This window comes from Notothenia rossii (assembly GCF_949606895.1).
Source record: "Notothenia rossii genome assembly, chromosome: 7".
Lineage (NCBI taxonomy): Eukaryota > Metazoa > Chordata > Actinopteri > Perciformes > Nototheniidae > Notothenia > Notothenia rossii.
In genome coordinates, this window is record NC_136905.1 from 22,221,702 (window position 1) to 22,248,668 (window position 26,967).

The following is a 26,967-nucleotide window of genomic DNA, read 5'->3' on the forward strand; positions in this document are numbered from 1 at the left end:
TATTCAGGCTCCATTGAATCCCCCTTTGGTTCTTGTGCTGAAAGAGGGAGTAACAGACAGGAGAAAGGGTTATACACACCTATATAGCACACCTATTGGATGGGAAATTGCCTTGGAGAGATAAGGTGTGGTCTTTGTTCCCAACTGAAGTTATGGAACTTTATTATTTGTGAGTTTAACAAAGTATGACAAATGGCATCAGTAACAGATGTGATATGAAATTTCTATAAAGTTGTCTCACAATCTTGGTCATATTTTATATACAGTATATAATGAGTATAACATGTCCAGTAAGTATAAAGTGTTTCCTAATACTGTGTATTCAACCACTATGGTATAGTGTATGGTACTATGGTATGGTATCCTAGCTTAAGCTGTTATCTGTAAACGTTCCCTAAATCTACTAATTTAGGGATAATCCACTGACATCCTTTAATACACATGTTAATTTGAATCAGATGTACTGATAATATCCGCAATATAAATCTTTAAACTTCTTCTTACCTTTAAAAGTCTGTCACGAACGGTCTATTATGCTGCAACTCTACAGCTCTGCTAGCCTTGGCGCTAACTTCCGGGGAACGATTGAGAGGCTCCACGATCCGCCATTGCTGTAAAAAAGTGGTCCATTGGAGTGAACGGAAATGACGTAACTCTATAGCTGTGTCCCGCAGTGACGCGTCGTAAAACCCGGAAGTAAACTTCTTCCGGTTCCTTTGTCAAAAACCAATGCAAATTCTCCATAGGATTTTGGAAAATAGCTCGAAATAAGGTCTGTGGTTGACACACATTTAAGAGAGGGATCACGTTTTGTTCAGCCGGATAATCTCCACATGTCAACCCTACTTTTATAATTTTTGAATCATAAATCTAGTCGCCAGAAGCAAAAAGCTAACGTTATGCTATAAACGAACTACAAGCCAGTACAGCAGCAGGGTCGCACGACTTCAACGTCACGCCAACTTAAGATCGTTTCAACTGACTTGCACTGAAACTGCACTTTGAACACTTTAAATATATTAACATTTTAAACTGTATACCCCAGTTATCTAGGCCCGTTTTCGTTTAATGTGTACCACGTTTATCTAGGCCCTTTTTGTTTTGTTTTATGTATACATGTCACACTGTGGGAAACGATATTTCGATATTTCTGGATGTATAACACATGTCAAATTTTTGACAATAAAGCTGAATTTGACTTTGGCGTGCTTGCATATTTTAACAAAGCTTTTCATTTTAGCCACACTGAATTTAACTAGAAGTCATGGCTGTGTCAATTACCAGTCTGATATCGTTTTACAAAGATGACAAGAAGAGTGTAGATAGAAGAGAGAACCACTACAAGTCAGGACACGTAACAGTGCAGCCTAGATGAAGGTGTGCTTACCGGTGTTGTCAGGGCTAGCATGAGGGACAAGGTTTATAGTGTCGGTGAGTAGTGATAGCAAGAGTACCGTTAACCTAGAGTTAATTTATTCACATTAATTCCCATCAACAAATCAATTGTATGTGTCACATGAAATCTTTATTCGGCAAGGCAAGTTTATTTATATAGCACTTTTCAACACAAGGCAATTCAAAGTGCTTTACAAAAAATGAAAGACATTAAGAAAATGGCATTTAAAATCAGTCATTAAAAAGAAAAGCTCATAAAATAAACATTAAAAGAAAAAATACATGGATAAAAGTTAAAGTGCAGTCTAAGATATGAATAGTTCAATTAAAAGCAGCGACAAAAAGAAAAGTCCTCAGCCTGGATTTAAAAGTAGTAAGAGTTTTAGCGGACCTGCAAGTTTCTGGGAGTTTGTTCCAGATATTTGGAGCATAAGAACTGAACGCTGCTTTACCATGTTTAGTTCTGACTCTGGGGACAGAAAGCTGACCCGTCCCTGAAGACCTGAGAGACTTGGATGGTTCATAATTTAGCAGGAGGTCAGAAATGTATTTTGGGCCTAAACCATTCAGTGCTTTATAAACAGCAGCAGTATTTTGAAATCTATTCTTTGACACACAGGAAGCCAGTGTGAAGACTTCAGAACAGGAGTGATGTGATCCACTTTCTTAGTGTTAGTGAGGACTCGAGCAGCGGTGTTCTGAATCAGCTGCAGCTTTCTAATAGATTTTTTAGTGAGACCTGTGAAGACACCATTGCAGTAGTCCAGTCTACTGAAGATAAAAGCATGGACAAGTTTTTCCAAATCCTGCTGTGACATTAGTCTTTTAATCCTAGATATGTTCTTTAGGTGATAGTAGGCTGATTTAGTAACTGTTTTAATGTGACTGTTGAAACCAATAACTAATTTAACCCGCTGACAAGAGAGCCCACCTCCGAAGATCGTGACTGGCTGAGGGACAGACTCGGGGGCAGGTTCTCAGGAATTTCTTGGCTTCTCTCCCCCGAGCCAGAAGAGGTACACTGCAGCTTGGAAACACTTACGGTTCCTGAAATTATCAAATCTGTTGGGCATCAGGGACCCGAGGCAATTGTGGCAAGCATGGCATTGTCTGAAGAGCAACAGAGGGCAATTCAGGTGGCTACCACTGGTCAGCGAACCAACCCAAGCTGGCATTTGTTCAGGAAAGGAAGGTTGACTGCCAGCAACTTTGGAGCTGTCCTGAGGTCAAAGCGTGTGACTGCTTCCTTTATTGCCAGGGTGCTAGGGCAACAACAGGCCCTTGATGGTGTTTTGTCTGTACAGTGGGGGACTATGAATGAAGGTGAGGGCGTCAGGGCATTCACCACTGCAACCCAGATGCAGGTCCATGAGTCAGATTTGTGGCTCTCCCTATCAGGATTGTTGGGGGCATCTCCAGATGGTCTGGTAGGGTCTTCCGCTGTGCTGGAGGTAAAGTGTCCCTACAGAGCCAGGGAAATGACAATTAGTGAAGCATTGCAAATCAAGGGCTTCTGTGACAGTAAGGAAGGAGAAACATTCAGCCTGCGTGAGGAACATAATTACTGGCACCAAGTGCAAGGTCAGCTTCACCTCACTTTAAGAAAGAAGAAGAAATGAAAAAATCGTGATTTTTTTTTAAATTTACATTTACTCGCCTTTGCAATGTTATGGTTGTTAGAGTGTTAGGTTTCCTGTCAGCTCGTCTGTTGGGAAGATATAAAATATTAGTTTCATGGAAATCATACCGTCACATATAAGAGCATTAAGACATACAGTACATAGGCTAAAACAAAACATCTAAAGATATAACCTTGCACTTCGATAAGTCTCGGGAACATTTTCACTATTTTGACATTTTTATAGATGAACATTGAACTAAAGAAATAAATCGTAGATTAATCCATATTGAAAATAGGTGTCAGCTGCTACACTAATTATAATAGTTATATTTCTTAATTAATTAAGATAAGATATTACTGTATTGATCCCAATTTGGGAAATGTTTGTGTTGCAGCAGCATAACAAGAAAAACAAAATATAAGTTATTATATATACAAAAGTATGTGAGGGATGGAATATTAAATTGAATATAAATGTAAAATGTACATGTGATTTTACGTCCAAGAGAAGCTATGGAGCAGAGAGTTCTCTGCAAGCCAGAGGTGATTTGTTATTAGTTCAATATGTCAAACTGATTTCCCTGACTACAATCTTTAGTTACATGGTGAAACGTTATGCTGCTTGTACTAATTAGACTTATCATATAAGCCACGCAGGTTTTAATAGGATGTATTCATTATCTTTACTTATGTTGCGATGTTTTCAGCAGCGCCATCTCTATAACGGCGATACAGTCACTACCCATCATTTACATTTCACCGTGAGATGGACAAAAATGTAACGTCAGCTTACGTCATGACACGAATCCAGACTCTCCTTTGGAAAATATCGGCCGGGAAACGATAGAACAAGTACGTTTCATGCGAAGACCTGTGGCTGCAACCCGGAGCAAAGCAACAAACCATTGCGTAGCTAACTAGTAGCGCTAGCTTTAGCTAACGTTAGCTAACGAAACGAACTGCCGAGTAAAATTGGAAAACACTGGTAATTAATTATTCTATCATTTGTAAAACTACGGTGTTAAAAACGACAATTTCAAAAATGCAGATTCTAATGGTCAGATATAGATATACAGATACTAAAGATAGGCAGGTACTTGCTTTCAAGAAGAACACAGGGGAAAACAAACTTAGCGGGAGTGTTTACGTGTTCGGCGTAATGACGTAAAACGGCCTCGACAATTTCTGTAGTCCTATTCAGCCACTCGGTAACAACCATCGTTTTTCAGACACGTAAACTCTTCAAAAATCCCCAGTGGGGTCACTGCTTATGTATTTAATGTCGTAGAACAAAACGTGATTTATCTCTTAAATTTGTGTCAACCACAGACCTTATTTCGAACTATTTTCCAAAACCCTATGGAAAAAATGCATTGCTTTTTGAGGAAGGAACCGGAAGTGCTAAAAATGCTAACTTACTTCCGGGTTTTACAGCGGCAGCATGGTTATGGCTAGAAAGGATCCGTCTTTTGTAAAACTCTCGCGAGAGTTTAGCTGAATGTCACATGGCTGAATGTTTACGTTTGGCCGGCAGCCTTTCAGTTCGTTAACATCAGTGGGCCACAGCAACTGATGATGAGAAGCTAAACTATCTATTAATTATGTCAATTACAGGGAGTGTGGTTGTTGAAATAGGGTGTTAGCGGTCTTGCTGGTGTTCAAAGAAGAATGACAACACTGTAGATCACCAACACTATGGTTTATTTTTTATTCACAGGCAAGTCAACGTTGTCGCAGTAAAAGTCCCAAGATAGCTCCTGGTGCAATACAATGTTCCCTTGCAGTGTTTTACTATTATGTCTGATGTTTCTCTATTAATATTGCTGCTGCATTAATGTGTATGTTGCATCATGTTACTGCTGTAGATGTGTTTCCGAGCCGCTCCGATTACAACGAGAGTTACAACGAGAACGTGACGTCATATTTACACTAGACGGATCCTTTCTAGCCATAACCCGGCAGCATCCTCCTGAGGATGCATTCGGAGACCGCATACGTCACTTCTGCCAAACGAAGGCTGTCCCAATTTAAAAAAAATACAAGACTCCTCGGAATGCGGCCCACAAATGCAGCCTTCTTTCCCCAGATTTAGAGGATACATCTGATGTACACTCCGCGGTGTACCATATCCCAGGATGCAACGGGTGACGGTGACGAATGAGTTTTAGAAAAAATATATGGCTTGTAACGTCCCATCAACTGCTACAACGGTTTCAGCTGGATTCTTTTTTAAATGTACTCACCCAAATAGTAAACGACATGAAAGAAAACTAAACCTATTTAATTTGTGTATTTAAATATACGGGTAATTGGAGATGTCTTCTTTATATTACATACATAAAATAATATGAAGTGAAAATATTTCTAAACCCTGTTTGGTTTTCATATTGTTGGGATTCATTATAAAGCTAATTTATTTATTTAACTGCTTTTGTTATACAAATCTTACTGCAACAATTTTGTTTTGATAGGGAGCAAGGAGCAGACTGCGCAATTTATCCAGATGCGCGGGGGAATGAAGCCCTCTTCACGGGGGCCTGTTGCGACCTCGGGAAAATAATTTAAACATATTATATAACACCAAAATAAGTAGGCTACAGCTAGATCTGACTCCATATTGAACAGTTTTGAAAACAATTTTGAAAACAGTTTTGAAAACAGTTTGAAAACAGTTTGAAAATATTTTGCCTAGTGTCAGAAATTATTACCGGCACTTGTGACTACAGCTGATTGCTAGGTGATGGGGGCGGCAAAATGTAGGGGTAACTGCCGGTGACTTACAAGGACATGCTCCGTAGACCGTCTCATTTCGCAGTCTGCGGAGGACCCGAGGCTCTGAATTGGGACACAGCTCATATATTTTTTTTAAAACTCATTCGTCACCGTCACCCTTTGCATCCTGGGATATGGCGCTGGTTTTTCCAACCCAGTTTAGATCCCACTTCCGCATTACGCAAGCATCGACGCGGCATTACGTCACAGCATCAACCTGGCGTTACATCCCCATGGTTACATCACTGCCTCACGCGGCACACCCGCGAAATCTGACAAGCGAAATACAGTCCTTTTAAACGCCGCATAATATACAATATAATAGTGCTTCTTTGTCAATATGACTGACGACCGCACTTATGCAGTGCTGAGGAATGTTAATTCATCATTTAATATTAATTCCTGATGGATATAAGAGGGATACATTAGCAAACATCTGTATATATAGCCTATATATATTTAAGCAATAGCTCACGACAGGCCGTGGTATATGCTCATTATATCACAGCTAAGGGGCGTGGTTCGGCCCGACGCGAAGGTGCCGGTACTCAGTAAAATGCCGGTACTCAGCCGCCGGCAATATACGTATATATTGTAAACACAACGCAGCGCAAATGTGGGTCTGACTCTGCCTCACAGAGGGTGACTGGCTGTCTACATGACGTGGCCTGCCGACATTGCCACTTTCATACAGATCATACTAATGCCCTCGATTGGTCTCTGTGTGTCATTCAAGCTCGGGAGGGTGTGTGTTGGTGTATGTGTGGCGCGAGCGAGCGAGAAAGCGCGCGCACCGGTTACGTGTATTGTTGTTAGGATCTGGTGCTAGCTAGCTGCGCTAACGGATATAATGAGCTGTTTCAACAACAAGGTGGAGGGAGAGTCCTTTGCTGTCAGACTGAGATGCTGAAAACTACAGCTCTGGTGAGGTAAATTACTCTCTGAGTCTAGATAGTTAACTTAGTTTAAGTTATCTCAGTGGGTCTCAAACGGTTCGGTCACCATTTATGTAAACACATATTTCCATTTGAGGGGGTAGTGATTCGTAAAATATGCATGAATAATACAAACAAAATGTTAACTAGGTGAAAAAAGGTAAGATAAACTTGTTGAGAGCTAAAACTAGTCTTTGCTGTTGCCTCAAAGAGGAGCAGGGGGGAGAGGAGGGAGACAGGAGAGGCCGATTCAGGAGCCCAGACACACTCACAACTATAAATGAACCAAAAACAAATAAATAAACAAGTTTCAATGTTTTTTCATATTGGATATTGTATGTTATTGTTTATGGCCATGTAGGCTACTTATGATCTTATGATTATTTAAATGTATACATTTTTGTTTCATATGGGTGTAGTCTCTTTATTTCCCCCTCAAAATGCACCAGATTGATGCATTTAAGTCCAACATTTAAAAAAAAATCTTACCGGGGGAGCATGCCCCCGGACCCCCCTATAGGATTTGAGGCCCGGCCCCACTGTTACCAAATAGATTTGCAATTTTTTTAAAATAGTAATCCATCTCCATATGTTTCTTTTTGGGTAGTAGATTTAAACTAGAGGGCTATCACTTTGTGCAGCAACGCTATTGACAAATAAATCCAGCAAAATGGCACAAAAAATTGGTAGTGGCCTCAGGGACGAGGAGTCATTTAACCAGCCAGTAGGAATCAAGCTTTACTTTCTTTTATATCCATAAAGAAAAAGTAAATCTGTTTACAGTTGTTTCATTATGGATGTTGAGAGGTATCCATATATCTCTTCATTTTGCTCTCAAATTGCACCAGATTGATGCATCTAACTTCAATATTTTAAAAAAAATGTTCCCGGGGGAGCATGCCCCCGGACCCCCCTAGACTAGAGGGTGTCAGGTCCACTCCCCACTTATAAAAATAGCACTTTACCACTGCACCCCCTCTAATCTCAGATGCACCATGAGTCATTTTGTTTAAGTACAGTGAGCCTTTCTAAAATATACAGTAAAGAGACAAACCCACCAGCATTATAGGATATACTATGACTTTGTGCCAAATACTTGTTGCTGATTTAGAGTAGGCCTACTGGCACCTTTTTTATTCCAATTCAAGCACTGGTTATTTCTATAAACACATTGCTGGGTTGATTTGGCTGGGTCATAATTATGGGTTATTTGGGTACTGTAAATACACTGGTGGGTTGTTCACGCTGGGTCAAAGGGGTTATTAGGGCTTCAATTGCAGTTGAACACCTGCCTGGGTTATTTTTAACCCAGAGATTGCTTGATTCATTTTCCCACATCTGAATCATTCTGGAACCATCTTTTTGTCATTTCTCACATCAAAACACACTGAAAAAACTGATTATGACCCCTTTTAGATGTTACATGTTTTAATGTAGCATTTTTTAATAGATTTGCATGTGTTATTGCATCCTTCTTACCTTTTTTAATTAATCTTAACATATATTGTCACTGTTTAAAATTAGCTCATTTCGTTCATTTAAAAGTAGCCTAATTAGAAAAAAATATGTACAATTTAATTACCACATATACTGTCCTGTCTGCGCATGTGCATACACAAGCAGCCCGCCACTTTTCCCTCCATTTTCTGTTCGGAATCGGAAGGACAGGACTGCCTGCGTAGCTCCGCTGTCGTGAGGTGAACGTTCTCCACGGCTCTCCGTTTATAGCTAACATTAACGCTATCGACTGTGTGTGTTGATATATTAACATTAGCAACCGTTAACATAAGCCTACAGCAGCTAGCTAACTGTTAGCCTACTGTTAACCTAGCTTAGCTGTGTAGTAATGTTTAAGTAACTTAATTGAAGTGTAACACTGTTAGAAATTAAAATCAATGTTTTGATGGTATAATGTAGCTTAAACATACCGTCAGTTTAAACGCTCTTTTATACTGAAAAACCAGAAATTCTTGTGCACAAGCAGTTAAGCTTTTATTCTGAAAATCCTTGATCTACGGTTAGCATTTAGCATGTGGCTAATATACGAATTCCTAAAGAGGTGAATTGAGAAGCGAAATGACGTGGTGTGGTGAAAACCGAAACCTACTGATTTAACACTACAACGATAGATGTCGAGATACTACCATGTTGAATATTAAATGAAAGTACAGTTTATTTGAATACATTATTGTTTACAGACGAGAGTAGCATGTGACAACATCCGGAATGACCGGAAACCAAACGAGCCGAGAAGTATTGTTTAGAGTATATTGATTACAGCGTTTAGAATGTGTTAAATGAAAAGTGATGAAAGAGAATATGAGGAGAAACGGCGTGTTAAGCATATATTGAATGTGAAAAGAACCTATCCTCTGTTTAAATGCAATAACGGACATTGGAGACGAGGTGAGCCAGCTGGCGGGGAGGAGCCAGCAGAGGATATATAACAGCGCCGGAGGAGAGATCCATGCTCTTCTCTTCTTGCTCAGGAGAGCCAGATCACAGCTGTTTTCTGCCGGAACAATATTCTGTCTGTAACACTACCGCGCCTTTTTTAATTAAAGTATCCCATTTGAATCTTTTCAGAGACTCCATTTAGTCTCATTTTAAAGCTTCTCTCCTGGACGCGAGAATAAAGAACATATTTAACAATTGGCGAGCTAGCCAGGAGCTCGCAAAACCGGGAGAGACTACAGCAGGCTGCTTGCTGGACCCGCTGGCATCCGTTCAACACACAGAGAGCTCAAATCAACTAGGTAAGGAGAAACCTGTTATATCGAATTCTTCAATAGTTAATGTAGGACAATGTTAGTTCTGTGTGTTTGACGGCGGCCAGCGGATCCTGAAAATAGCTGTGCAATTTAAGTTAAAACAAGCCTAAATTGATAAACATTGGTATCCTACCACGTGGCGTTGCTTTGTTACAGGCAAGGTGAGTTCAATTTCTTTTTTTTCTATTTAACCCTGCATGCTATTCGTTTGTCTGTTATTACATGTCGGCTAGAGGCCAATCACTATATGTGTCTTTTGTTGCGTTTTACGTTTTACGTGAATGGTTTTAGGCCATTAAGCAGTCGGGACTGCTTGAGGCAAAGACACAGCCAAAGTTTGAAGCTAAGGTTATTGGAGTGAGTGTTTTGTGTAACAACAGTGTGAGGCTGTTTTAAAAAAGTCCTTTTTCAAGGAAAAGGCCTGAGGAGTTTGAAGCTTTCAGTGGTTACTTTATTTCTGTTTTTCAAAAAGACATTGCGTTGTGGATTACGGCAGGAAGTGCGACATTCGTGCGTTAGATAGACGATATTCTTCTGATTGTGTTTGGATAGCGTCCTCTTTGTCCCATAAATAGCGTGTTTAAACAGAAGAGATGACCATACTGGCTCTTAAAGTCAAAACATTTACGTACTTGGGTAGAGGGCTATGACGTAAGGGTATGAGGCCCGTTTATCATTGTAAACTAAATAGAAATGTTATTTTAAACTACAGTGTTGTGTGTTGAATTTACTAGACAAAATATCACCTCACCAATTTCAACTCCAGGTGTTTTCTCAAATCCCTTTGTTCTTCAGGTCAAAGGTTGGAAAACCAGTTGCCATCTTGTCTTGACCTGTCTTGACCATGAAATGCTAATTGAAGTACTCTGTTTGCTTTAACACACTGAGGCTAGGCATTCCATCTTCTAAAGAACATCATACTTCTTGTTAGAGTTAGAACTATTGGAAGTACTTCTGCTGGTAAATGTGTATTGGCGGTTTTGTGAATATTCTTCTTTGCAAATGTGTTTTGGCGGTTATGTGCTGTGTTGTTTAACCATAGTGTAATGTTCTTCCTATTTTAAAGATATTTTTGAGGAAACTAAGTTTCTCCTTGTTAAAAACGAGTCAGTTTTGCAACAGCTATTCCCTAGTGGATTAAGCTGGAATTTAAAATAGCACACTTTGGTGGTAGTACAGAATTATTACCCAAATAGCGGAAACACCATAACATTGTGAATTTGAACCAAATTCATATTTCAAAGTCAAAACCATACACGGTACAACTTTATTTTAACATTTCATATTTTAATTTTGCATATTTTTTATATATTAATTAACTTTATTAATATTTTACCTTAAACTTAAAAAAAAAAAAATCTATAAAAATAATAAAACTTTGAGCAAAAAAATTTTTTTTTTTAAAGTTCGGACGAACAGCAACGAAGGTGCTAGTCAGAAGATTAGTGCTTCATCTTTGATAAGTTCATAAATAATTAGAGAACATGTCACCAAAACAAACTAAGTTGAGACTAGACGCAGGGCCAGGCTCAACTGCAGATATCAAGGAAAGGGTAAAAATCAGATCCGATGCGTTAACAGTTTCAAGTAAAAGACAGAGGACATGGAACCAAATGGAGAAACTGTTAGAACAGTGGCAAACGAGAGGATTGATTCCAGCAGATGATCAACCTGGACCAACGGAAGCCCATAGAAAAGCTGTAGTTGAACATGAGAATGCTGAATATCTACAACAGGAAAACGCATGGATCAAAGCTGGACAACCCTCTTGGTATGGACCTGTAAACATTGCTATGAACAGAGCTGAAAAAAGAAAAGCTATGGTTGCAAGTCTGGTATTCCATCTGGAAGATGCCAGCCAAGGATTGACAAACAGCTTACATGTGGAAGAACTCGGCAGAATAATGGAAAAGGAACTCAACAGAGGAATGGAAGAGAGACGAAAGGCAGTTGAAGCCCATAATGACATTATTGAAGAGAGACGAAAGTCAGTTGAAGCCCATAATGACATTGTTGCAGAAAGACAAAGGGAGGAAGATAAAAACCAACAACTTCTGGCGGAAAGACGACAAGAAGAGGTAAGATTCCAGGACATGATGGCAGATAGACAACGGAGAGAACAAGAAGAACGAAGAACCGGTGCATATACCTCCATGCCATTGATAGCGGCTGGAAGAGGAGGATTTCAATACAAATCATGGACTCACAGGGACATGGAAGCATTAGTGTCAAAGCTACCTCCACTCAAGAAAGGAGGTCAGAAGTGGGTGAATGATCTGAAGAGATACACAGCCCAGGACCACCTGTGCTTGGGAGACATGAGGGCCCTGCTCGGACGGATTGAAAGACGACTTGAAGTGAGAGCAATAGATTCCGAGGCCAATTGCACAAATGACCCAGATGACACTCCATTCAACTACATCAGGTCGAATTATTGGGCTGCTATTCGTCACATCTACCCAACAACACGGAGTTTACATGCCCTCAACAGCCTGAGAAAAGAACCGGGGGAAGACATGTATGCCTTCCTGAAGAGATGTGAAGGAGTGTGGGAGGACTCCACTGGAGAACGACATGACGTTTCACCGTCTGTCGTAATGCTGTGGAAGAACGCGGTCATTAACGCCCTTCCCCAATCAGTGCAGGCAAGCCTGGGAGATGTGGTGGCATTAGACGCTATACCCATTGAAGAATGGAGACAACATCTCATTTACCATGATATGAAATACCAAGCAACCCAGAGATGTCAAAGACGTACAGGATTTCCAAACATGAACCAAATGCCGCAGACAGCCTGGTATCAACCACAACAATGAGGAAGCTTAGAGGACCAGACCATCAGGTGATGCATCTTCAGCACTAGAGTATTTGGAAATCCAGCTACATAGAGCCACATATGTCACCACAGGAGGGAGAGGTTGAATGTTATTTAAAAGATAGTGAGTAGAATATTGCATTTACACAGAGCATCCACAGATTAGAAGTAGCAGAGTAGAACATTTAGCAGACTATTTTTGTAATTATGAGAAGGAAAATACATTACGAGTGATGTTGTTCCCCCACACAGAAAACTATTGTGTCCACACAACTAGTGAGGTCAAGAAGACGGGCTTCCACCCAAAATATGCAAGGGGCGGCGATACACCTGACGTGAAGCTGTACAGACCTGAAAACAGAAACTCGATTCTGTGGTGGTGAAGTCTGGCTACAAAGGGAGGTGTCCGATAGGGTCGCTTGTCTCAAACCAGTGAAGAAGTCAACAAGAACCCAGCTGAACTAGAGAGTGACTGTTAGCGGGAGAACAGTGACGGAGCGACGGAGACTGGCCCAACATTTTCCAGCCAGTACATAGATGGACCCTGTCAGAAGACCGGGGCTGTGTTTAAAGGGGAACTTCATTTATTGTTAGCCAGAAGTGCAGTTTTTAATCAAACAATTATTTGATTTATGGAGTCAGATTACATTTTTCTCATAAACATAATTTTATAATCGGTCTGAAGTATCTGTTTTAAGGCGTGAGCTGCATATTAAATAACATAACACTGATTGAGAGCTTGGATGAAGAAGTTGTAGGGTTTTTACAACATTTTCAAGAATCAGTCTTTATTTATTTATTCTTGAGTAACTTTACTGATTTATAGTGTAGTGCGTAAGGCAATATCTCATTTGAGTGAGGGGCACCAGCCCTTCATGCAGGTCACTCTCTGAGAGAATAGTTCATATTTTCCCTCCAGTTTGGAGAAATATTATTTTATCATATGTTAGTTCAGCAGTGTCAACCAATCCTCTAATCCTAGAATTATTGAGACGCATTAGCGACACCAGGGGTATTGTTTTTCGCAGCAACGATGATGCATAATACCATGACAAAAGCCATTATTGAAACAAGTAAACTATTAGAAGTGCTAATTGCTGATTTTTTTTTTTTGTGAATATGCATTTATACCATCAGAAAACCATAAATCATACGATATTTTTGTACCCCTTGTGGGTACACGGAGAAGTTATATTTATTTAATGCAACGTTATGGGTTTTACATGTCCTGTTCAGAATAGGGTAATCATTGCAATATTAATTGAGCATTTTATGCTCAAAGGAGGGAGTGTCATGATTATACAGATATGTTGATTTCAGTGACGTTGTAGTTAATAAATAATAACATGTAGTCAACAAGAGGTATGCCGAAGCTCGGGCCTTCTCCAAGGAGGGAGTGGTCCAGTTTTAGATATTAGACAAATAGAAGTGGATGAATATGTCAGAACTCTGAGTAATATTATGCAAGTTTTGTCTACACAGCAGGCTAGGAAAACTACAGAGATACCAGACGAGACATCAGAAGAGACTCCTGTTCGGCCAGGTGATTGGGTGAGGGTGAAAGTTCACAAAAGACAGTGGGCTGATCCCCGGTGGACGGAAGCGTGAAAAGTTGTAACGAACTTCAAACGCGCTCCGGTTTAAAGGTAAAGAAAAAGGAGCAAATTGACACCACCTCACACATTGTCACCCTTCACTGGCAACTTCCAGAACATTATTGGGAGTTAGGACTGATTTGGAAGAGCTGGAACAAAACAATAAATAGAAATAAGATAAAGATAGAAACAGCTCAAAAGACCAATTGTCTATAGATTTTTATAGATTGTACATTAATGTGAAAACCTATTTTTTGTTTTACATCTGTAAAAAGAGTCCAATTTGTTATGTTGTTTTTGTACTCATTATTTAAATTCTGTAACGGACACAACCAGGTATAAAATAGAGATGATGACAAGAACAAAGCCAAACCAATTGTGGGGTCCCCTAGGAATAAGAGTCAGAATAGCATTGTTGATTGTGCTCATTACACTTGGCACCTTTCTGGTTGGAAGGGGAGTACAATATTATGTAAGACATGGATCCATTAGTTCACTCATAGAATGCCCACATCACTAACAAGACTCCAGCTGGGTTTCAGAGACTTTCACTTATCCCCAGAGCCAAAAGATCAGCTGAGCAACAAGAGGAGGAGTTAGAAATACTCGGTCCCAAACAAGAGGCGGTTATAATCAAGATTATTCACCCCCTTATATGCAGTTCTTGTATCAAATGATGAGATGGGTTTAAGTGATTGGGATATGTAAGTGATGGGGATTTACAGATTAGGGGAATCTCTAAATACACTGGATCCATGTTTTAGTCCGTACCAGAAACACCCCCTGTTAAGCTATGAACAACCGATCGGTGACCTGAGCACAATTATTGAAAATGATTGTTAGACACAGGCTACTAACCCACAAGTACAGCTTTGTACGTACAAACTCTATGAACAAGATTCCCCAGCAGATAGTGGCGACATTGCAGATATGTCCAGTCACAAAAGTTACTACGGTTCTAAATAACAGTGAGATTTAAAGTGATGGAGAAAATATGGAGACGTTCTTTTATAGTGTGTGAAATATGTGGTGCTTGAAACATGTAGGTATTTAAATTTATAGAAGAAAATGGTTTCCTGAAAGAGTTAATTGGAATAAACATGTTACAGTGGGTGAAGGCAATGTTTAGGGATATGGTAAAATTATTAGTAGACATGAATTGTGTTTAGATGACATTTAACAACTAAGATGGATAGTAAGATTAGGAAAATAGAGTGGAAAAGGTTGGATTTATTTTACCTCAGTGTGTTAGAATTAACTATAGATAATGCGTCCCGAGATCTCTCTCTCTCTCTCTCTCCACCTGTCAGAATGCTACGACCCCATCGTCCAAGCAGAAAAAAGACCTCACCACGGAAGACTCCTCCTCCTCCATCGAACAGACAGAGAACCAGAGCTGAACCAACAACTCCAACGCTGCATCCAGAACTATCTCCACCTGAGGCACCAAGAACCAAAACCAGGTGACATAAAAAGGCACACTCTCATCGGTCCCCCACAGGACATGAAGTTCCAAGCTGAGCCACAAGATTTGGGCACAAGAGCAGAGTGTGGGACATGAGAGCGGAATACGCCCTCCAAGCAACCAGGAGAGACTGTAAAGGAGGAGATGAAATGCAAAGCAGATGGGACACTGAAAAGAGTTACAGCGGAAGGATCCAAGAGCAGATGGACTGAGGAGAAGGTGGACGGAGGAGAGGAAAGAACGGAGGAGTTGGCATGGTCCGGCAGAATGTGAGGGGGTCGTGGCTTGACAACCAGAGGGGGAGAGAAGGAAAACGGGAGTTTGTGAGTTTACACATAAACACACTTATTCACCAACGAGAAATACGTAAAGAAAAAGATTTATTAGCCATGAATTAATCAATTGGTGAATTTATAAAGAAAAAAGAGGAAACTATTAAATAACCCTAAAAACACACTGAGGGTAGAACATATTATTCAATCTTTTCATCATATGAACAAATTATTCTTTAAGAGTTTTTTATTCATGTGTGAATTTGGGGAAGATTTAATTTGTTACAGTATAGACCTACAGTTTAAAGGGATGGTTTTAGTAACCACTCTATAAAAGCAGACAAATCTTTATTTGTATGGAAAATGTTAAAGGTAGAGCTAGTACCAAGCCAAAGATAGTATTCCAATCTAGAGTATTGATTTCTCCATTGTAGCATGGTTATTACCTCAGGAGGGAAGATTAAGGTGGAAATAACATTTGTTTTTCGTCCAAGATGTAGAGTTTTAAAATGACACTGGGCAAAGAGCGAAGCAAAGTTTAATTTTTTTTTAAACTAATGTAGTTGGGAGCAATACATGCAGGGCCTTGGATCACTCATTGTGATGGTGCATATTTGTTACAACAAACATCGTTTAGGGAGAAGGGGTCGCTCAACCCACCCTGCAGATGTTTTAAATCTTACTTGCAGCTTCAGAGGGAGCGCACGGCACCAGAGTATGAGTTTTAAAAGACAAGCGCCACCAGCTCCTAAAGGTCATCCATTCACCAGATGACCTGACATTTAGAGATGTTATTTAAAGGAGAAACATATCTGCCATTAATGTAAATTCCTGAATTAAACTTCAAACCATTAATGAAATGACTTCTGTTTTTAAAATCCTTGTTAAAGGAGGGAGTAATTATCACATGCTCGGGCACCCAAGGTTCCACACACTGTTAAAGGGGTTAGTATAGCTATTTAAGTAGACCAGAATTGAAAATAAATTAGTATAATGAGTTATTGATATTCCACAAGTTTTCACACCATTTCAGGGACTTTATCACTGCATTAGAACAGACCACCCAAAGGTACTGAGTAGGAACTTTTAAGTGATGAAACTCTACAACTGTTGTAACTGACCAAAATCTTCTCCCAGAAATGACTGTCTAGAATGCCGTACCCCAGAGTAGAACGTACAACGGCCCCTTCTAGAGAACATATTACTTTCATACCTTAAATGGTATGAAAGGAGGGAGGGTACATTTCTCAGGAGGAGACAGTTACAAATGCTAGCAGAACAAGACGACCCACCCCATATACAGATGTGGATGACAATGATGAGTTAGTTTAAATGATATGGATGTTCGGAGATGAGAATCCATTTCAATTTACTTTACACTATACCAAGATAGTTTATTTTTATTTTTCAATTTACTTTGCCAATCCAAGATATTTTATTTTATTCTTTATTACTTTATACTATTCTAATATGGTGGATCTCATGTTGTAAAAATCATTGCTATTTTAAAATGGTTTGTTTCTTTTCACTTTGTAAAAACAAGTGCCTTAACACTGAGCGTGGTATAAGAACGGTTTCTGTGAAAGGAGGGACGAAGAAATGTTCTGATACCAGGCCATTGCTGCTATTTTGAAGAATGATATTGAATGTAAACACTAGAAGTTATGCACAAGGGAAAACTTTTATGTTTGAACACAGACAAGAATTTATTTTGTATTTTTGTAAAGCCGGCTGTAAAACCATTCCATTTGATTGTATGTTTGTTAATATGAGATATGTAATATGCAAAGTTCGGATGAAGAACTCATTGATTTCAGTATTATACACACCTTTTAGGTGTGTAAGGAGGGACTGTTAGAAATTAAAATCAATGTTTTGATGGTATAATGTAGCTTAAACATACCGTCAGTTTAAACGCTCTTTTATACTGAAAAACCAGAAATTCTTGTGCACAAGCAGTTAAGCTTTTATTCTGAAAATCCTTCATCTACGGTTAGCATTTAGCATGTGGCTAATATACGAATTCCTAAAGAGGTGAATTGAGAAGCGAAATGACGTAGTGTGGTGAAAACCGAAACCTACTGATTTAACACTACAACGATAGATGTCGAGATACTACCATGTTGAATATTAAATGAAAGTACAGTTTATTTGAATACATTATTGTTTACAGACGAGAGTAGCATGTGACAACATCCGGAATGACCGGAAACCAAACGAGCCGAGAAATATTGTTTAGAGTATTGATTACAGCGTTTAGAATGTGTTAAATGAAAAGTGATGAAAGAGAATATGAGGAGAAACGGCGTGTTAAGCATATATTGAATGTGAAAAGAACCTATCCTCTGTTTAAATGCAATAACGGACATTGGAGACGAGGTGAGCGGGCTGGCGGGGAGGAGCCAGCAGAGGATATATAACAGCACCGGAGGAGAGATCCATGCTCTTCTCTTCTTGCTCAGGAGAGCCAGATCACAGCTGTTTTCTGCCGGAACAATATTCTGTCTGTAACACTACCGCGCCTTTTTTAATTAAAGTATCCCATTTGAATCTTTTCAGAGACTCCATTTAGTCTCATTTTAAAGCTTCTCTCCTGGACGCGAGAATAAAGAACATATTTAACAACATGCATCATTAACATTATAATATAACTTGATACTGCTTTCAAATTAAATACGTGATAATTTCAATCTTTGTCTTGTTAAACTTTCTTATTAGTTTGTGGCTAATACAAGTTGAATGTTAACTGCCTGTTACTATGCTTTTTTTTGTAGCTTCACCTTCCCCGCTGCCCTGGCTTATATACTGGCCATTCCTACTGTGTTCCTGACCGGATGTAAGTATGTTTCTTTTTAACTTGTTCTTATCATTGTGGTAATATTATTAGGACAAAACTAAACATGTGAAATCACGTTGGTAAGGGTGCTTTTGGTAACGTTACTCTGGCGGCAAGAAGCGCCGACACCTCCTCATCACTCCACCGCTCCCATGTATTATTTTGTGTTGCCATAAGTTAGTCAGAAATTGTTAATGTGGCCGACACACCCACGGACCTTTTCTCCCCAGGAAAGTACCACCTCTCTAGCAGGACGGTCTGTTTATCTGTACTTGAGACATTTAAAAAATACATGTCATATGTATTATTGCTACTTAAACATTATATTACAGTCTTAGTTTCGCCAACACCGTTTACACACACACACACACACACACACACACACACACACACACACACACACACACACACACACACACACACACACACACACACACACACACACACACACACACACACACACACACACACACACACGGTGGAGAGAGAACTAAGCGCTCCGAGGTGTGGTTAAATGTTACCCGTCTTGAGGTGCTTTTCCCTTTTTAAAAGGTTCCATCAAGTGCAATAACAGTTGAGCATGTAAGGGCACACAAGCAATTTGTCTAAACATTTAGCAAAAGTGCACCACATCCAGTCATATTTAGACTATTCAATTTTTTTTTTTAAAACGTTACATTGTTTGTCACAAAGGAGTTTGTAGGATTTTGAGTCATTGGCCTAACACAAGTTAGTAGTCATTGGCAATCAATATATTACCTTTTTTCATTTACCATTATTATTAGTTTTAATTTCTGCTCATCTTTATTTTTATTGCAGGTATTTCTATCTGATGTTGGTGTGATGTGGAACAGAATCTTACTCACAATACTCCATATTGATGAGGTAAGTTATATATTTCACATGGTGAATGTATGGTGAAATGCCTGTACTGTAGCCTACACATCGAGCTGATACAGAGCAACATGAGCATACATTTGAAATGGTGTTTCTGTCCATCTGATAAGTCCAATATTCACTATCTTTTAGCTCTGTTTATGCTCTTCACCAACTCCTTAGTAAAGTATTTGACTCTTTAGCTGCTCAATGTTCCGCTTTCTTCACCAGCTATTCTCTAACTGTCTGTTTGATTGTCTGAAGAAAACAGCTGCTGCTGGAATTAGGGTTTTCACTTTATAACTCAACATTTTACCCATTGTCAATTAAAAAAAGTATGAGCAAGGTTTAAACATCCATACAGCTTACAGGTCTAGTCCTGATTCCTTGCAATTACCTTAGATTAATAGAAATACTGGTTAGAACACAGTGTACACCACGGGTGGGCAAACTTTTTGGCTCGAGGGCCACTATGAGTTTTAAATTCGACAGACGGGCCGGGCCAGTAGCAGATCGGTAAAAAAATATTTAGCTGTCCACCCCTCATTATACACTCGGCACTCAATGTTGACTTTTCTTTTCTTTGGTCCACTCATCGTTACAGATGCAGTTTCAAAGGTGAATTAGGTTCAAAGGTGAATTATTGCATCATGACGTAACCGTTTACGTGTCTTCTTATGACCCACACAGCGTTTTACGTCGCTGATTTTCTCCGCAACACCGCTCACAACAACATCAATAGAGGACTGCGTCTGGTAGTTTTTAATTATACGAAGCCAGATTAAATTAAAGAACTACTTCTCCAACCTTGTACCTTTCTCCAGAGTGCCGTGGTGCATTGTTTATTAATGTGGTTCAGCTGCATTACTGCCTGCTGCAGTGCTGCTCGTCTACCGGAGTTTATTCTCCCGTTAACTCGCGGCAGCGGCCGCTGTAAAGTTTTCATTGTCTGACTGTCACACAAGCAGCTGATAAATATACCCCATCCCCATAAGTGAATGTGTTTTAGTCTGAAAGCTGTTTGGCATCACAATGCTGTTATGGAAGTTTCTCTGGCATTCTACAGGTGATGTTAGCTAATCAGACTATTTTGACTACTTGCCATCATATTGTGGCATAAGCCGTTTTCTACACGCATATTTTACCGGGGTAGTTTTGGTTATGATTTTACTTGTAATGGCCACATGTAGCCCATGTATTGATTCCATCCGATAGTTGCAATAATACAAAACAAAAGGAAAACGTCTGCCTCTGCACAATGGTCAATAACAGTGAATGGATGGTTATTAAAGTAATGTCAAATAAACAGAATCACACTAAGCCTGGTTAGTGTTGCCTGACTTTATATAACTGTTTTTATAAGTGTGTGGTCGCGTTCTAGTCTCTTTGCTCAGCGCTACTGCTTGTTACAACTTGTATTCGCCGATCTTGCAGGGTTGCCGAGTGGGGCCAGCTGAGAGAATAGACCAGACTCCAGCAAAGGTAAATTGTGTCTAGAGTGCGCCATCTAGTGGGATCAACTGAAATGCCGGGTATTGCAGGAAAAAGGCAAAATGAATGCGGTCTTTACTATAATTTGGACAATTTTGTACCAATATTCGGCGGCCCGATTCAAAAGCCCAACGGGCCATATATTGCCCGCGGGCCTTAGTTTGCCCATGCTAATTATATAGTAGATACAAAATATCATTACACAAATGTCTGAATGTGCTCTTTGTCTTCTGTTGTTTTGTTTTTGCAAAACAGACACATGCTGAATTCCAGCGCATAACAACTATCCCACTTGAAACAGCCTTCATGGCGCAGTTGGACAGCCATCTACCTCAGCTGACATCTGTCTTCCAGAAGAAGGGAGGAGTTGTTGGCCAGAAACTAGCCAAACATCGATCATCGATGGCGATCTTGCAAAAGGTAAATGTGTGTATACACTGTTTTATACAAATTGTCATACACTCTGGAGCAATTTTATGAAATGTACCTGTCTAGTACCGAATAGAGCCCCATTTGCCTCACAACAGCCTGGATTACTTGCCAGGTGCAAGAGTGCAAGACACATTTCTAAGGAAATCTGATCTTAATAAGGCAATAGTGGCATACTGGGTAGAGAAGCAGGCTTGTGACTGGAAAGTAGGGCTGGGCGATATATATCGAGTTTACACGATACATCGTGGATTGCTCTACATGCGATGTCCTAAATGACCACATCGTGAACATCTAGTATTATGTTGTCAAATCAGTTTCCCGCCGCGGCCAAAATGAGCTTTCCTTTCTCCCTCATAGACACAGTAACACCCGCAGGCACACACGCAGGCCCCGCCCAACTTGCACACAAACATTACACACACGCACAGTGACAGAGGCATTTGTTTTGAGGAGAGCGAAAGAAAGGTTAGCTAGTTTAAACCTTAGCCCAACATGTTTTGTTTTTTTTGTATGTCTTGTGAACGCAACGCTTGCATAATATGATGTGGCCTGCTGACATGGCCTGTGTTTAATTCAGCCCAGATGCGGTGACTGCAGGCCAAATCCATGAATGCGGCAGGCAGGTGTCCAAAATAAAGTCGCACCGGTATGAGGCGCAGTGAGAACCACGCACCTGTCAGACTAGCGATTGAGCACATTTACATTTCAGGAGAATAATGAAGATGGTTGTTCCACTCCGTTTCTCACGAGACCAGCGCGCTGCTGTTTGCATTAGTGTGGACTGGACCGACTGAACTGACACCGGCAGCCTCAATAATTGTGGAAGAATGGACCCCCATCCTGCGAAAAAAAGGAGGAAAGGTGGTGCAGAGAAGGAAAGGGAGAAAAAAGCATGCGAGGAGGAGGCAGCGAAATGTGGTAAAATCACAGATGTATTCAGAACCCCCCGTATGGTACAGAATGACGAAGCAGAAAGTAAGTTAGCCAACATTATGAGCCACATTTCTTTCTATATTGTAGCCTGATGTGCACATCGACTGACTGTCAATAAAACAGTTTCTCAGTCCAATGTTAAGTTAGTGGCAGACCCTGTGTGACTGAGACTGTGAGGCTACAAAAAACCCAAACCTCCTTAATGTTACTCAAGGCAAATATATGTAGGCTAATATTACCGTTAGACTGCAGCTAACTGTGGGGCTACACAAGTATGTATTTTTTGTGTGTTGGTTAAAATCGTTTTAATAGAAACCACGAATGAAGACAGTATAAATGCAAATGGTTTAATGCAGACATATGTTGCAGGGACTACTAGAATCATCATACTGGCGTGACTAAACATCAAGGGGTTAAATAAAAGAAATGTTGTGTTTTAGAGGAAATTTCAGAATATCGCGATATATATCGTGTATCGCGATATAGTCAGTAAATATCGCGATATAATTTAGAGACCATATCGCCCAGCCCTACTGGAAAGGTGCAAATGCAATCCCCGGGTGGGGAAAGTGAAAAAGAAGAACCTGCCTTGAGCAAGTCACTTAATCCTCAGTTGCCAACAGATCAGACTGTGTTTGTACTAGGCAGATTCCAGGTGTGAACTGTGAAGAACAGAGCATTGCTCTTGGTGAAAAGTCCCTGGATGAGTAGAATTTGTAAACAGTGCTATTGCCCTAACACATTCAGACCTCTGACATTGTAATACATTTAAGTCACAATTCTTTAACATGCTTTAGTTAGGGCAGTCCATTTACATGAATAATAAAGTCATTGTATATATTATATTCTATATTTAGGTTACTACAGGTTGTAAATCTTCTACAATTTATAGACAATTTTGTTATTATTGATGTATTTAGAAATATTTGAATAATTGTAATGTCTTTACACAGGCAACAAGTGATGTTAACCTTAAAAGGGAAGCAATCCTCAAGGCACTTTGCATCCACCTTGGTGAGGATGGTGGACATCTCATTTGGAAGTATATGGTAAGTCATTGTAATTGCATTTGACAGTCACATGTAGTGTTTTAAGATCCTAGTGTCAGGCATCAATTTGAGATAATTATGTTGTACCTTATAAGGAGCATGAAGGTTGAGAATATTTATATGAATGTTGATATTCATCAACAGACTAAAGCATTTTAAACCATCAGCTTGGTTCTTTATACGATGAGGTTGGCTTTATTCATTATTTGTCTTATTGTCCAATGGAAAGACCATAATCAATGTCAATCTGTCAATCCTCTCTGACTTCTGACACTCAGCACCAAGCTTATTGGTTCCTAAGTAAATCTTTAAAAACGCAGTGCATGACATTAAGGATTTTGGGAGATGGCCCTGTGGGCCATCTAAGCTAATTTACAGATGGCCCTGAGCCCAATAAAGATTGCCCTGAAAAATGCGCACGGACGAAATGACGCACGAAGGGTTTGGGGGGCCTCCCCCTAGAACATTTAGATTTTTGCAGGTCTTAGATGCTGCCTGGTGCATTCTATAGACTGAACTATAAGATGAAACTACCGTAACTAGTTATAGATATGTTTAGTTTTACTGTCGGGTCACTCGTTACTGGATCTGCGAGCTGCATGATACTGGTATAATAGATTGCCCGATCAGGCAACCAGCAGGTGAGGCTTCATGGCCCGAGCTAAATACTAGATAGCCCCGGGCCATCGGGCAGTCCTTAATGTCGAGCCCTGACCTCACACATATTTAGTTTGATTCAGAAATATGTACAATATGACCAGCTTTGTTTTAATGGATTAATAGGTATGTGAGCAATATTACAAAAAATGTATACGATAAAGTATGTCATTAAAATGACATATATTGAATAAATGCATGTTTTTTCTTTAAATATACAGGACATTGAAGGAGATGACGTCACCAGAGACCTGCAGAAATCTACCATGGGCATATATGTCATCAACAAGGAGGGTGGAGAACCTGGACATTATGACGACGTTGGGATTTTTGTTGAAGGACTAATCATTCTGGACAACATTGGATCTGTAGCCCAAGCTTGTGCCATCATGCTGGGTGTCATCTATACACTGAACATGGCTTACCCCAAAGAGCTAAGGTACTACTATGAATTCATTCAGAAAGTGCTCTTGCAAATGGGTGGTGAAAGGCTTTCCCCCAAAGTCTTTGGACTGAAGAACAAGATACATGCTGGACTGTAGGATTTCTTCAGCCGCTTTTGTGAACCGATGCCATTAAAAAAAAAAAACACCAGTCAAACCTCAAAGGTTGGGAGAAGAATGTGGAAATGTTGATAGACTTGGAAGACATGTTTCATGTATTAATGTGAGGAAGGTTACATCCTCCTCAGCTGTTTAAGTCACATGCTTCATGTTACGTGAATTTGTATTGTGCTAAAATGCATTTTTCTTTTATAGTGGAAATGGAATGTTGGCGATTTGCCAAAGCTGTTCAAATTATCAATAAATGCATTTTTTATATATATATATATATATATATATATATATATATATATATATATATATATATACCGTGTGTTTGGAGATAATTCATTATACTATTATACATTATTATTATATTATATTATATTTAGCCCAACAATATAGTTAATTTCAATCAATAGCTTGGGTCAAATGAACAACCCAATGTATGGTTTATATTTAACCCAGTGGTATAGTTAATTTCAATCACTAGCTTGGGTCAAATAAACAACCCAATGTATGGTTTATATTTAACCCAGTGGTATAGTTAATTTCAATCACTAGCTTGGGTCAAATAAACAACCCAATGTATGGTTTATATTTAACCCAGTGGTATAGTTAATTTCAATCACTAGCTTGGGTCAGATAAACAACCCCAGCACATGGGTTAAAATGATTCAACCCAGCACATGGGTTAAGACAACCCAGCGTGTGTTCTGTCCTATAGTGACCCAGTAGCTGGGTTATGATTGGGTTATTTTTTAACCCATTAGTTTTAAGAGTGTAGAACTTTAAGAGATATGTGGGTTGATCTTCAAATATTCAAACTATACGCTACAACTACTAATTAATTGAAATAATTATATTAATCAGCTACTTCAAGCATTGCTTTATATACATATAAAGCAGTGGTATTTCCACTGCTGCTTCAAGTATTTCAAATTATTGCTTCTGCAAACTTTAACTACTCCCTCAATAACTTAAAGTCTTTCTTCAGTTACATCAAGTAGGCCTACTGCTTTAAATACGTTCAACTTTTCAAGCTGAAGCAAGCACACACATTTTCTTCAGAAAATGTTGCCTTTTCAAATTCTTTTTTTTTGTCTTTGTCTTTCTTTATCTTTAGAGGCCTGAAGCAAGAACCACCCCAACATACAAAATAAGACTGTGTGGCAGACACATTAAAATATGCTCCACACAGAGGGACTCAGGTCAGTGTTAATCATTTGTTTGAAAACGATGTTAAAAGTCATAAATATCTATTATGCACATGTCTCTATTGTCATATTGATAGAATAACATTTAGAAAACCAAATAGGTTTATTTTTGTATTTTTTCATGTCAAAAGCCACTTTTAGTCGCCAGGAATATCGCCGATTAACGTTGATACTCTCCTCCAGCAGCCGAGTTGGTGCATTTGCATAATGGCCATATGAGCGCATTGAGACAATGAATAGGACGTATAAAAACGAATTTGCATGCCAATATTCACTCACATGCACTTATAATTGCACTAAAGTATGTAGGCCCACAGTATTCATAATATCATATTTGTAAAATGACTATAAAGGTTGTGTCTCGTATGTAGTTTATAACTGTTAGATATGCTATCTGGCTGTGTGTGGTTTGTGAGGGCTGCATATAAACAGTTTCCGCTGTTTAAAAAAAAAAAAAAACTTCTGTTAAATCAGAAATGATTCTCATTTGAATTTACATTTTTTCATAATGCAGGTTGAAGGCGGATCATCCGTCCATCTGCCAGAGGAAATTGCAGCATCACCTGAGGGGAGCACCGAGCTGTTGTCACAGTCCGTCATCTGAATAGATCAAGATTAACGATGACAATTTTTTGTTTTTATGTTTATCATGCACTGAACATTGTAATGATGCTTTCAACTGCGTCATGTTAATATTATGTTAACTGAAATTGCTGAGTTCGCACAATGAATAAATGAATGAAAAAAAGTAATTATGTTGAATACTTTTTAAGATAGATGTATTATCATCCTTTTACATGTGTTAATAGTCAAATTCCAATAGTGAAGTAAATTATCAAAAATAATCCTAGTGCCCAGCTAGCAGGGAATGTTCTCACAACTTTGGCTAACGTTACCTAGAGGTTCTAATAATGTTATGAAGAAACTTTTTAATCTGATGTTCAAAGAACCTTTTGAGGATGTTTAATATTTCAAATAATGTTCCTCTGAAGTTTAACGTTTTGCCTGCAACATTCTGAGGATGTGTTTTGGACGTTCTTGGGGTAACACATTACAGATGTTTTTATATAAAACATTCCCTCAATGTTACATGATAACCAAAGAAGAACATTTTGAAAGCAACATTTGGATAATTTTTTCAAGAGGTTATTATTTTTTTATGAAATGTTCCTGTTATGCGAAATATTAACAGGGTCATGGTCAACGTCAGATTTATTTGTAGTGCGCTTTAAAAAACAAATTTGCTGCATTTGTTTGAAAAGGATGTTTAAAAGAAATCTGATGTCAACACAT

General features: G+C 39.2%; 1 protein-coding gene and 1 long non-coding RNA gene across 13 annotated transcripts; one reads left to right on the plus strand and one right to left on the minus strand.

Moving 5' to 3' along the window:
* Positions 1-1,503: 1,503 nt before the first annotated feature.
* On the minus strand, positions 1,504-4,249 carry LOC307046860. Its single transcript, XR_013810251.1, has 3 exons — positions 3,810-4,249; positions 3,053-3,100; positions 1,504-2,857 (listed from the first exon to the last, which is right to left on the minus strand). It is a non-coding gene; the product is annotated as an uncharacterized lncRNA (long non-coding RNA).
* A 2,098-nt stretch (positions 4,250-6,347) lies between these two features.
* LOC307045873 (uncharacterized protein) lies at positions 6,348-26,428 on the plus strand. 12 transcript variants are annotated; one of them, XM_079691873.1, is made up of 9 exons: positions 9,671-13,955; positions 18,416-18,477; positions 19,297-19,362; positions 20,788-20,835; positions 21,100-21,270; positions 23,163-23,258; positions 24,137-24,354; positions 25,584-25,668; positions 26,189-26,426. In XM_079691873.1, the coding sequence occupies exons 3-8, from the start codon at positions 19,321-19,323 to the stop codon at positions 25,618-25,620; spliced, it is 612 nt and encodes a 203-aa protein (XP_079547999.1). In that variant the 5' UTR covers positions 9,671-13,955; positions 18,416-18,477; positions 19,297-19,320; the 3' UTR covers positions 25,621-25,668; positions 26,189-26,426. The 12 variants fall into 12 exon arrangements, with proteins under 12 accessions (XP_079548004.1, XP_079548006.1, XP_079548001.1 ...); XM_079691875.1 differs by lacking the exons at positions 25,584-25,668; positions 26,189-26,426 and adding an exon at positions 8,349-8,420 and having other exon boundaries at positions 13,792-13,955; positions 24,137-24,740; XM_079691876.1 differs by lacking the exons at positions 25,584-25,668; positions 26,189-26,426 and adding an exon at positions 8,350-8,420 and having other exon boundaries at positions 13,795-13,955; positions 24,137-24,740.
* The last annotated feature ends 539 nt before the right edge of the window (positions 26,429-26,967 follow it).

Bases quoted from the DNA above. Each gene is read 5' to 3' on its own strand.
- LOC307045873 (XM_079691878.1), top strand. From the start codon at position 19,321: ATGTGGAACAGAATCTTACTCACAATACTCCATATTGATGAG. The intron at 19,363-20,787 runs GTAAGTTATATA...CCGATCTTGCAG, and splicing joins CAATACTCCATATTGATGAG to GGTTGCCGAGTGGGGCCAGC. The intron at 21,271-23,162 runs GTGTGTATACAC...GTCTTTACACAG, and splicing joins CGATCTTGCAAAAGGTAAAT to GCAACAAGTGATGTTAACCT.